The sequence below is a fragment of the Eptesicus fuscus genome, chromosome 21 (genome assembly GCF_027574615.1).
Source record: "Eptesicus fuscus isolate TK198812 chromosome 21, DD_ASM_mEF_20220401, whole genome shotgun sequence".
Taxonomy (NCBI): domain Eukaryota; kingdom Metazoa; phylum Chordata; class Mammalia; order Chiroptera; family Vespertilionidae; genus Eptesicus; species Eptesicus fuscus.
This window is the reverse complement of record NC_072493.1, coordinates 8,149,053-8,162,141: the sequence shown is the minus strand read 5'-3', so window position 1 is coordinate 8,162,141 and position 13,089 is coordinate 8,149,053. Positions and strand designations below refer to the sequence as shown.

Genomic DNA, 13,089 nt, shown 5'->3' with positions numbered 1-13,089 from the left:
ACCTAGAAGCAATCCAACTTTACAACCAAGTGACAGAGGATTGTTAAGGTGGCAGATACCATGTGGAACTTAACAAAGACGCAGTTCACTGGTTTATTATGTTCATTTAAAATAAATGCAGCCAGTTGGCTGGGCATCGCCCATGCACCAAAAGGTTGCAGTCTTTTTTTTTCTTTTTCTTTTTTTTAAAATATATTTTATTGCTGTTTTCACAGAGAGGAAGGGAGAGGGACAGAGAGCTAGAAACATCGATGAGAGAGAAACATCCGACCAGCTGCCTCCTGCACACCCCCCACTGGGGATGTGCCCGCAACCAAGGTACATGCCCTTGACCGGAATCGAACCTGGGACCTTTCAGTCGACAGGCCAACACTCTATCCACTGAGCCAAACCAGTTTCAACAAAAGTTTGCAGTCTTTTTTTTTTTTTTTTTTTTTTTTTTAAATATATTTTATTGATTTTTTACAGAGAGGAAGAGAGAGGGATAGAGAGTTAGAAACATCGATGAGAGAGAAACATCGATCAGCTGCCTCCTGCACAACCCCTACTGGGGATGTGCCCGCAACCTAGGTACATGCCCTTGACCGGAATCGAACCTGGGGCCCTTGAGTCCGCAGGCCGACGCTCTATCCACTGAGCCAAACCGGTTTCGGCAAAAGTTTGCAGTCTTGATCCCTGGTGCGGGGGGCGTGCAGGAGGCAGCCAATTGATGTCTCTCTCTCACATCAATGTTTCTCTCTCTCTTTCCTTCTCCCTTCCTCTCTCTTTAAAAATTAATCAAAAATATTTTTTAAGAACTTGATTAAATTACAAATGGTTTGGTGACTGCATCATAGTTTTATTTTAAAAATGATTAAATAAAATAAATGCAAACTGTAAAACAACATTTTAATTTCAGAATAGCATTTGAATGAGAAAGACTCACCTATGTCATTTTATTTTTTTCCTTTCCTTTAAAGAATTTTAAATCAATGCTTTTTTGATGAGGTAATTCATGCACATGGTAAAAATTCAGGCACATAATACATTAAGGTCTAAAAACCTAAAGCAATATACAAAGCAGCACTCGGTAACCCATGACAATCTTTTAAGAATGTGGTTTTGTCAGAAGGGAACATGGAGAGAAGTAACTTGCTTTGTGGTTATTCGGATCTATTTTACTAACCTCAGAAGGGAACATGGAGAGAAGTAACTTGTTTTGTGGTTATTCGGATCTATTTTTTTATTTGTTTGTTTGTTTTTCCCTGCAAGGCTGAAGAAAGCAAAGGTTTAAAAATGAAGAAACCCGGAGCAGAAAATTCACACCATTTCTCTATAAGACACAGCTCAGCGCTTCTTGGCTGGGACAGTCTTTCAAGTCTAGCTCAAATCCCTCTTGCTGTAATCTGTGAAGGAAGCAGCTAAATCAGGGTGGAGAAATCTGGCAAAGAAAACCATGCGAGAGAAAATCGACTGCCTCCTTACCTGTTCACGTACCAGGATGCAATCTTCTAGAGTTTTGCTGTCGGTTTTAAAGGGTTCCAGGGCCCAGAGCAGGTACCTAGCAGCTTGGGGCAGTGGGAGCAGCTACGGCTCCCCTCAGCCCACGATCCAGGCTTCCCGGCTGATGGGAAGGGCCAGAAAGCAGGCCAGTACAACGCGACTCAGAAACTGAAGCCAACAAGGGTGGGGCAGGCCACGTGTCCCCAGCCTGCCTTAGAATGTGGAGGAGGAGGGGGCCACAACCCCGCAGAATCAATTGGGAACTATTCTGGCCGAAGGCATCTGTTAAGATAATGGTGGGGGGGTCCCCATTTGGGTCGTTTTAAGGGGCCACCCCAGCTCCTCTCCAGAACACAATTACTTTAACCAAAAAAAATCTTCTTACAAAACTTAATAAAACTGGGTGATGTGGTAGTAACCAGAGTGCATGTAAGGCAGGGTGGGGAATGTCCGGCCCTCAGGCTGTATAAGACCCACGGAATCATTTGGTCCGGCCCTGCCAAGGCATTGGGGTGAGTTCATTAAAAGTTTACCCAAATATGCCCTCTCTTTTCCCCAGGGTGCTGATGCTGTCAGCACCTGAGGTTCCTCAGGCCGCTGTGGCCCCTCCGCTGGCTCAGCTGGGTCCCTTAGGGGAGCCGCCCAGAGCTTAAGAAAGCAGTTTCCGTGGAGGTGCCAATGCAAAACTTCACGATGGTGGAACCACTTTTTTTTTTTTTTACTAATTCTAACCTGTCTATTCAAGGATTTCAGAGACTCACAGAATCGGCAAAGCGATGGTGTGGTCTGGGCCAGCGCTCAGAGCGGGGGATATCAGCTGGGGGTGTGGCAGGCATGATCATTGACCAGAATGTCTGTGGGTGGGAGAGGCTCTGGGGGCGTGTGCCCAGTACTGCCATCCCCGGGAAAGGTCCTTTCGGTGGAGAGTTCATTTTGCAATTTCATGATTGCATTGAAGAAAGATTGAGACAGGAGATCTAAATTGCTTGAAAAAGTCTAAACGAGATAAAAACATAAGGAAAACACAGGGGAAAAAAAGTTTACCCAAATATAGCAGGCTGATTTTAAACTTGATCATTTTTGTATGGCCCTCGAATGATGTTATAAATATCCAAATGGCCCTTGACAGAAAAAAGGTTCCCCATCCCTGATGTAGGGGAACGAATATTAGACAGAGAAAAGACCTTTGATAAAGGTCAGTGTTGAGGACCAATCAATGACCCAGTCTATACGGAGACATGAGCCCAGAGAGATCAAATATCAAACCCAAGATCACACAGCCAGGCTTCCCCACGTGACTCAGAGCCTTTCCTGGGGTAGCATGTGGTCTGACAGAAGACAGGCCCTTTGCTCAGCCCCGTCTCCCAGGACAAGGGCACTCTCACCCCAGTCAGAGCAAGGGCTGAGAATGGCTCTCTGCCCAGGAGAATTCTGTGGGCACTGAAGAGGCAGCTCCATCTTCTCCTTAATTTTCATAGCAAGCTCTCTGACTTCCTCAAGACTATATCTGGCCCTGGCTGGTGTGGCTCAGTTGGTTGGGTGTTGTCCTGTGCACTTAAAGGTTGCTGGTTCGATTCCCGGTCAGAGCACATGCCTGGGAATGTGCACCTGAAGGTTGCAGGCTCAATGTTTCCCTCTCATATCAATGTCTCTCTCTCCCTCTCCCTTCCTCTCTCTCTAAAAATCAATTTTTGTGAAAAAGAAATTGTATTTGGAATTATGGAAGGGCCATACCCCCAAGGGATCCTTTAGCTCCCCATTAGTGGACATTGCTTGTGGGGGGCAGGGGGAGGGCTGTGTTCAAAGCATCAAACTATCTGACAAGACAGTTTGCAGGGTTTCCCTGAGTGTGAGGAGAGCCCTTTAAGGGGTCGGTCCCTTATTAACGTCTAGGATTCCACAGCACCTAGTCCTGGGAAATGCTGGACTAGAGGATCTTAGCATATCTTACTCTGAATGCCAATTCCTGGCACAAGTGGTTGTTCAAGAAATGGTTTCTCAATGGGCTTGACAAAGCTGGATTCCCGGTTGGGCCCTGAACTTCCAGCAGGACAATAATGCCCACACAGGAATGAACTGGGCTAATTCCCCACCCCCGTCCCCAAGGCAGTGGCTATGCCGGCCACACCCTCTGCAAGGCCTTGCTGAAGAGCTCTGCCAAGTTGCTTCATACCAGTTAGGCAGCCCGTGGGAGGGCACGAGGGGGGGAAAGTTGATGGGGGAACAGTCATAGGATCTCACTGGGGCCTCAAAGAAGCCTCAACAAACTCTCCTGCGCCTTCTCTGGGGCCTCTTGGCTTGAAATGATGCCCCTTGCTTTTAAAGCATTGCATACAGGACTGCAGTTCAAGATGGAGGTGGCTCCGGGTCTCCCCAGGCTTCTGCACCCAAGTTTAGTGGCCACGCTTCCTGTTACCATGACCTTGGAACATGTCTTGTTCTTCCCACTTTACAGACAGGAAACGGAGTCCTTGCTCAGAGATTGGTGAACCCAGGTCATCTGACTCTGTGCAGTGCTCTCTGTATGGCCTTCACTCCTGCCTGACTTTTGGCAGACAGGATCTCGTTGCTGATTGGCCTTTCTCCAGGTGCAGCATCAGCTTCTTAAAGGCGAGAGATTCCCCAGCGTGCCTGTTAACAGCATTAGGCTCTAATAAACCGCAGTAAATGTTACTACTTCTCTTGATTATTGTCACTACCATGTCACTAGCTTATACACCACACTTATTCAGGGCCCAAATTAACTTGTGAACTTGGCCCAAATGACCTAGTCAAAGGCAACTCTCATTCCCTGAGATTTTGTTTGCAATCAAAGAAGGGAGCACAGCACGCTCTGCTGGGTGGGCTTGTGCATTGAAAATTCCATGACCAGGTTCAGTGAGCTGACAGCAGCCCCGCTTGGCTCACTTTCCTAGAGCATTTCCAGGGAGCCAACGCAGAAAACCTCCTAGGCTCTCCTGCTGCTTCTATCCTACGCCCTTCCTTTGCTTCATTGTCCCCAACTTTAGTAAACATACTTTCAAATGAAAAATAAAAATGATTTGCCCTAGCTGGTTTGACCCAGTGGATAGAGCATAAGCCTGTGGACTGAAGGGTCCTGGGTTCGATTCTGGTCACAGGCACATGCCCAGGTTGCAGGCTCATCCCCAGTAGGGGGTGTGCAGGAGGCAGCCAATCAATGATTCTCATCATTGATGTTTCAACCTCTCTCTCCCTCTCCCTTCTGTCTGAAATCAATAAAAAATATATATATATTGAAAAATGTTTTGATGATCAGGTTCTAGAAGGAAGAATTAGTAGTGGGGAACTGAGATGGGTTTGCCTCTAGGATTTCAACCCAACCTGACTGGGTACTAAAAGAGCTGCTGAACTTGAGGGGTATGGGTGGGGTGAGGTGAGGCACAGGGGCCTTTAGCTACTTCCAGCCTTTTGTCCTCAAACTGGAAATTCCAAACTGGATTTTTGAGGACTTCATTTTGAATAAGAAGCAATATTCCCTCAATCCCTACCATACCTAGTGATTTCCAGGTCTGACCATTATCAGCAGATTGTGAAATACCCAGACAACCAGCGGAGTAATCTGGGGCAGAACGCAGGAATCTGACCAGTTCAGATGACCATAATGTCCAGCTGGGGTTAAAAACCACTGAACAGGTTCCTGCAGTATCCTGACCTAAAACCTTTGGCTACCCACCTTCCACTTTATTTTGATTTAGGACCTTCTGATTTTCCCTGGAAGTCCCAAGATTATGCCTGTTTTATCTGAAGAGACCAGACATGGCCTGAGGCTCTTCTGAATTTGATGCCAATTTCTCTGGTAGAATCACCTCACTGTCAGCCTCAGATGGACAGAAACGGCAAGGCTATAAAAAACTCTCTTCAAACTTCTGGGTGCAGAGCAGACTTGTGAGGAGATGGCCCATAGTAGGTGCTCAGTCCATACTGCTGGAATAAATGAATTCAGCAGCATCTTCTAGACTCTAGAATCTAGAGGGTTAGGTATATCTCCTGATGTTGGCTTTCTTTTTTTTAAGTATATATTTTTATTTATTTCAGAGAGGGAGAGATAGAAACATTAATGAAAGAGAATCATTGATTGGCTGCCTCTTGCACATCCCCTACTGAGGATCAAGCCTACAATCCAGGCATGTGCCCTGACTGAGAATCTAACCCAATCTCCTGGTTCAGGGTCAACACTCAACCATTGAGTCACACTGGCCAAGCCTGATGTTGGCTTTCAAAGCTTCTATAGAAACAACTCTTGGTTGTGCTGGTCCAGACTGAAGGGGATTCTTCTCACTGCTGTGTCACCCCAACTTCACACAAGCCCCACACACCGGGCTATCAGATCCTCAGATGTAAATAAGTCAGCCACCAACACGGAGGTGTTCACTGAGTCCCCCCCATGTAGCCCAGGGTAAGCCTCTGTGCCCCTCCACTGATTTCAGCAGCAGAGATGGTTCTTCTGAGCTCTGGATATAGTCCTTGACTATATTTTAAGGGTACAACAACTTAAAATATTCACATACAATATTCCATATGTAAATGAGCAAGTAGGATGATTCATGCAAGCACCCGTCATTTCTATTTTGGAAAGGAATAGAATTTAGAAAGTAACAAAAAATTGAGAGCTAGGTTGATCCCATCTGAAGAATGCTCCCAACATTTCTGGCTTCCCACTAATAAGAAACTTAAGAGAGGCCACAGTCATGGGAGCAGCATGCATCCGGAGGCCAGTGCTCTCCCAGTGAGCCGGGTGAACCCCCGAGAGCCTTCCCGGCCCTAGCAGCTGTCTTTCTAGAGATACATTAAAAAAAAAAAAAAAGGGCAACATTCCATCCACAGTCCAACTTGAACCCCCCTCCCCCAAAGGAATGCTGTTCTTGGCACGAGATCTTCCAAAGGAAACAACATCTGTGGAACCTTCATCCGTGAGGTCAGGGAAAAGCTGAGGCAGCGAAAACCTTTTCAGTCCTTTATTCGACCCAAGTTGTAGGCCCTCAACAGAGAAGCAGGGTGGGAGCCATCCTAACAACCTAGCACAATCGCCTGTGTCTTGATATTACCCCTTCTGAGTTCCATGGCAGCTTCTGGTGTGTTTTACAAGGCTGGACAATTCCCTGTTTACCGGGTTGCTCAACTAAACCAAAGGAGTTGATTAGATCCCCTTAATACCTACACAGGTAGGATTTGTAATTTAGCCTCATCCTCAATCTCTAAATATTTATGATGCACCTTTTGTAGGTCCTGGGGCAACAGCCATGAACTAGACAAAAGTCCTGCTCTCAATATAGTCCAGCCTAATTCCTTGTGCCTGTGGTCCAGAAATTCCACTTGCCAGAGTCTTCTCTCTTGATGAGAACAAGCAAACTCATGGACAGATATGGAGAGGAAGCTCAACGGTTGACAACTCCCAGACATGACATCTAAAGCACATGCAACAAAATAAACAAATAAGTGAGACTACATCAAACTAAAAAGCTGCACAGCAAAAGAAATAATCAACAAAGTGAAAAGACAACCTAAGGAATGGGGGAGATTACTTGAATATCCAAAATGCATAAAGAACCCATACAACTCAATAGGAAAAACCAAAACGAAAAATCCAATTAAAAAATGGGCAAAGGACCTGAACAGGCTTTTTTCCAAAGAAGATATACAAATAGTCAACAGGTACATGAAAAGATGCTCAACCTCATTAGTCATTAGGAAAATACAAATCAAAACTACAATTATCACCTCATGCCTGTGTTAATGGCCAATAAAAAGATAAATTCTGGTGAGGATATGAAGAAAAGGGAACCCTTGTGTACTGTTGTTAGGACTGATCCAGTCACTATGGAAAACAGTATAGAGAATCCTTTGAAAATTAAAAATAGAACTACCATATGATCTACTAATTCCACTTGGGAATACATCCAACGGAAACAAAAACACTAACTTGAAAAAGATATCTGTACTCACATGTTCATTTGTAATAGCCAAGACATGGAAACAACCTAAGTGTCCACTGAAAGATGAATGGATAAAGAAGCTGTAGTATGTGCATTAAAAAATGAAGGGGCCCTGGCCTGTTTGCTCAGTGGTTAGAGCGTCAGCCCATGGACTGAAAGGTTGAGGGTTCTATTCGAGTCAAGAACACTTACCTCGATTAGGCTCAATCCACGCCCCTATCCGGGCATGTGTGGAGGCAACCAATCAATGTGTCTCTCTCACATTGATGTTTCTCTTTCTGCCTCTCCCCCTCTCTTTCACTCTCTCTAAAAATCAATGGGAAAAAAATATCCTCGGGTGAAGATTAACAAAACAAACAAACAAAAAAAAAGGAAATCCAGCCATTTGCAACAACATGGATGGACCTTGAGGGTATATGCTAAGCGAAATAAGTCAGAAGACAAATACTGGATGATTTTGTTTAAATGCAGAATTTAAACAACAAAATACCTCTCCTCCCAAAAAAGTAAACTCACAGAAAAAGAGATCAGATTTGCAGTCATCAGAGGCAGAGGAGGGATGGAGAGGATGGGAACTGAAGCAAGGTGGTCAGAATGTACAAATTTTCAGTTACAAGGTAAAGAAGTACTAAGGATGTAATGTACATGACTATAGTTAACACTGCTGTATAACATGTTAAAATTAGTGAGATGTTTTCTTCAATTTATGAGATGATGGATATAATCATATCACAGTATATGCAAGTCAAACCATTAAACTTATATAGAGATGTATGTCAATTATATCTCAATAAAACTGGAAAGAAAAAAAGACAACCTTTCCAACTGTAAGAATCCCAGTAGAGGCAAATCCAGAGAAGGCCCCTCAATTATGGAGCTAAAATGCTATCTATATATCCCTTGAAACACTATCTTATCCAGCACCCCTGTGGTTACATCAACAGAGACATCAAAGCAAAGCAGTATAAGGGGAATAAGAACATCAGGGGGTACGTATGGGGTGGGGTGGGAAGGAGACTTCATTGGGTCCATAGTTATTTGGTGGTTCCTAGAGGAAGGAGATTCCATTGTGCTGACCTACGCCCAAATATTAAGAGCTCAGTTTTGGCTCAGTAAGCGCCCACAATGTGCTGGGCTGAGTGCCGGGTACTCTGGTATGTACTCATTGTACTCTCACACCAACTCCGCTTATCTCCCTGTTATGGATGAGAAGTCAACTGGCCTGACCAATGTCATAGATCTAATCAGAGGCACAGACTTGACTGAACTTGGACCTTGTGAGTTCGTGTCTCAATTTATTTATAACTTCCCATTCCAGACTTATTGCTCCAGTCTTCAGAGGGAGGTGCCTAAGAATCCTTATTTTTATTGAGTGGCCTAAAGGATGATTTCCTTGTTTAGGAAAATTTGAGAAAAAATAAAACATACAAAATTTATAATCCCAAGATACAGGGCCACTTGGACTTTTTGGTTAATGTTGAGATTCTTAGGAACCAAGATGCTATTTTAAGGAAGGCTGGGCAACATATACAGGGAATTCTGTACAGCTGATGTTACACCTCCCTTTACTTTCTATGGACAGGGAACCAAGACTCAGAAGTTTTAAATGGCTTGTTCAAATCCACTCAGCTGTTATTTGGCCACACCAGCATAAATCCTGTTGCCGGATTCTAGTTCTCCTTCTATTGTAAACACATTTTGGCTGATAGTTTCACACGTGTAAGCTTTCTTTCCCCTGCTGGAATGTCAAGTTCATCTGAGCAGGCCCTGAGAATTTCTGTGCTTAGCACAATGCTTGGCGTATTAGCTCATAATCTGCTGTCATCTGTCAACCTTTCACAACATGGACCCTAGTTCTGGGACAATCCCACTGAGTTTCTATCATTTTTGTTGGGCTTTGGGTTACAGAGGAATGAAAAATGAATCTGGAAGCACAAGACAACCCAACATAAATTCCACCCTTGCCTGGCCTACCTGTAGCTCACCAGTAGGGCAGTAATCAGATGACCACATTCCCAGTTGTATAAAATTTAAAATTAACCCTCAATATTATACGCGAGAAAACCAGAAGGGCTTCAAATGGCCTAACTACAAGTTTCCCTCCCCACTCTGCTCTTGTGGATAATGTTCCCTAAACAACCCTCCTGATCAAAGGACCAGGCATGGTTCCTGCTTATAGCAGTTCTGGGCAGTCCCTGGACTTATTCAAACAAGGTAATCACATTCTCCCACAGGAACCAGGTGGCACCTATCCTCTTGATACCACTAAGCCTGCCTGCCTCTCACAGCCCCTAGTTTACTGGGTTCCTGAGTGCAACCCCCATGTGATTATGTAACTAATAAACTGCCATTTATCATTTAAAAAAGATGGCACAATTCCAGATTCTATAGAGATCACATTTTCCTTTTGTACATACCTCCCACTACTATGGAAGAGGGTAGGAACAAGGAGGTGCTGCTCAAACATCTAAGCTGTTTCTCATCTCAGTCCACTGCATGTCAACATCACATAGTCTGAGACTAAATGAAATGAGTTTAGGTGGGGGCCCCAGGAAAAGTGGACCCTGGCATTAGGCTGCACAAATGCTATTTGACAGTATTGTGTACCATGCAAATCCTTGAACTAAGAAAACTTATTTGGGGATCCAACTCATAGCAAAATCTGAGTCTCTATCAACTGATCTAAAACCAAATCATAATGAAAGGGATTCAGCTCTGCTGGTATAGCTGTGGTTGAGCATCAACCTATGAACCAGCATGTCACGGTTGGGTACCTGGTGAGGGCACACACTGGGTTGTAGGCTGGATCCCCATAGGGGGTGTGCATGAGGCAGCTGGGCAGATTCTCATCATTGATGTTTCTCTCCCTTCCTCTCTGAAATCAACTTAAGTTTTTTAAAGGAGGGATTCACAGCACATGGGGAACACCATCAGGAACCCTCTCTGCACTGGACTGTGGGTTGTTTGGGGTCAAAGTGTTTGTCTATCACCCCCATTCCTGATTTTAACCCAATGCTGAGCCACAATCTACTCAACAAAAGTGGCTGATCACATGCACATAAAAGAACATTCACTATATGAAGTAAATGTTCACTGAGAAGAGCAGTGAGCTTAGCTCTCTCCAGGTTCAGTGAAGCTGCCTGAAAGATTAGGGCTTCCCACACAGCTGGGCAGGAGGAAGGTGAATCCTTAGGTGTGGGCTAGAAAGAAAATTTGAGACTGGCTCACTTCCACCTGACAGGCTACCTACCAGTGGTGTTTCCTCACACCATAAAGGCCCTCCAGAGCCTGCCTATATGCTGCAGACAGGCCCCCTAGCTACCCATGTGCCTTTAAACAGGTTCTACATAAACTTTGCTCCCAAGGGCAGGCTAATATCTGCGTACTTCTGTACTTATTGATCCTTCCTAGTAGTCATAGGGCAAAAAAATCATTACAGGAGCTGTAAAGGGAGCATCTGTTGAGACTACCCAGATGGAATTCATGCCAAATCCTACACTCTAAGACCTCGAAGTAGAAGCTAACACAGGGGAGAAATCAGCCATTCTTCCTCAATATCTACTGGGAAGAGGCATGCATGGGTGACCACATGGTTACTGAGCCAAGTTCATCTGCATAGAAGACTAGAGAAAGCCAAAAAAACCATAATGCTGAAAGCAGGCGGACAGGATGCAGAAATCCATGCAGGGAGCTGGAAGGAGGATACTCTCAGCTCTTCCTGCTCCAACTCAGGCTCAATTCTCTCACCTAAATTCTCATCCCTAGAAAAGACACATGGACACCAGCTACCTTAAAAACTAGGTTTGTATTTCTGGCTAGGTTCCAGAGTGGCACAACTCAAGAGTTATACTATATCCAACCTGGTCCCCACATCAGCTTGCTTGCCTCCCTCCCTCCCTCCTACAAAGATAACATTATACAAAACTTTATTTACAGGAAAACCAGTTAAAAATTAAAGGTGTGTACAAAAGCAGACATGAGAGCCAGAAATATCAATGCAGGAAAAGTTTTGGGGATTACGGGGCATTGTATTCCACACTGGACCCGAGGCAATATATTATGTACCAGGCAGCGAGAAGCACAGTGAATCTCAGTGCCAATTTTAGGGAAAACCAATCACTCTAGGGGAAGTCTTAATGATCCAGCCACCCTTCTTCTGCCATATGGGTTCAGAGCCAGGTAGCGAGGAAAACAAAACACACAGTCTTTGACAAGCCCCATAGAAAAAAGAAGGGCTCAGAAGGCATAGCGGGTCCGGATGTCCTCAAGCTTCTTGGACACCTCGGGTGGGGTTCGGTCCAGTTCTTCAGAGACATTCTTTTGTTTGTTGGGTTCCATAGAGTTGAACTGCTCACAGAGGTCTCCATCAATCACATTCTAGGGCACGGAAAAATGAGAGCAAAAGAAAAAGGTAAGATGGCTAAAGCAGCAGCTGCAAGCAGAGCTTTATATTCTACAAATACCTTAACCCCATTTACAGAGGCAGGAACACTACTGTAAGGTGATTCTTAGTAGCCAGAGTTCAGATGAACAAAGCTAGTTGAAACCTTTTCTCTGGCTGTGCTCTGCCTGGAGCTCTCCCATTACTGTCTCCATCAATCTACTCTCTTGATGCTCCTTCATTCGGACTGTTCTGATTTTTTGGGCACCAGACAATGTGACTTTCATTCTTAACTACTGCACAAAAGCACATTATAATAAAATTTATGTATAACTACAAAGCAATACTAATTATTATTTTTTAAAGAACCTGCAGACCTTTTCTCCATTGTATGTTTTAGACTCCTCTGTCAAAAAGTAGTTGTCCAGCCTGGCCATTGTACAGCTCAGTGGTTGAGCACTGACACATGAACCAAAAGGACCCGAACTGATTCCCTGGTTGCCGACTCAATCCCCAGTAGAGGGCATGCAGGAAGCAGCCAATCAATGTTTCCCTCTCCTTGATGTTTCTGTCTCTATCCCTCTCTCTTCCTCTCTCTTTAAAATCAATACATATTTTAAAAAATAAATATTTGCCCATATTTCTGGCCTCTCAATTCTGTTCCATTGGCCTATATGTCTATTTTTCTGCTAAAATGCTGTTTGGATTATTGTCACTCTGTAGTATTTTTTGAAATAAGGGAGTGGGATACCTCCGGCTTCTTTCTTTTTTCTCAAAATTGCTTTGGCTAATTTTTTACAGTTTTGGCAAATCACTATGCCATATTGTAGCAATTTTAAGGTAAAGTTCCTAATTTACTGTAATTATTCTGCATTCCAAATAGCCATCATTTTGTTTTGGTTTTTTTTTTTTGCTTTTTTTGTTAATCCTCACCGGAGGATATATTTTTTCATTTATTTTTTGGGAGAGTGGAAGAGAGAGGGAAAGACGGAGAGAAGCACTGATGTGAGAGAAACACATCAATTGGTTGCCTCCTGCATAAGCCCTGATCAGGGCCCAGGCCGGGGAGGAGCCTGCAGTCAAGGTACGTGCCCTGGACCGGAATTGAACCTGGGACCCTGTGGTCCCCCAGGCTGATGCTCTATCCACTGAGCCAAACCAGCTAGGGTCAATCCATCATTTTAACAGTCTGACTTAAATCAATGTTTCACGAGAAACTTCATCTGAAACCCAAAGCTTAGTTGTCTTTTTTTCTGAAACCATCAATTGATC

General features: G+C 44.3%; 2 protein-coding genes across 4 annotated transcripts in view; both read right to left on the bottom strand.

Moving 5' to 3' along the window:
• Window positions 1-1,827, bottom strand: part of IL34 (interleukin 34) — a 68,665-nt gene extending 66,838 nt beyond the window's left edge. For 2 of the 3 annotated variants that reach the window (XM_008140154.3, XM_054710778.1), the window contains exon 1: window positions 1,465-1,827. The gene's annotated coding sequence lies outside the window, so the exon portion shown is untranslated. The remainder of the gene's footprint in view (window positions 1-1,464) is intronic. The other variant, XM_054710776.1, reaches the window with a different exon arrangement.
• Window positions 1,828-6,443: 4,616 nt separating this feature from the next.
• SF3B3 (splicing factor 3b subunit 3) overlaps window positions 6,444-13,089 on the bottom strand; it is a 48,736-nt gene continuing 42,090 nt past the window's right edge. Inside the window, exon 26 of the mRNA XM_054710206.1 lies at window positions 6,444-11,813. Coding sequence (XP_054566181.1) covers window positions 11,673-11,813 — 141 coding nt within the window. The 3' untranslated portion in view covers window positions 6,444-11,672. The remainder of the gene's footprint in view (window positions 11,814-13,089) is intronic.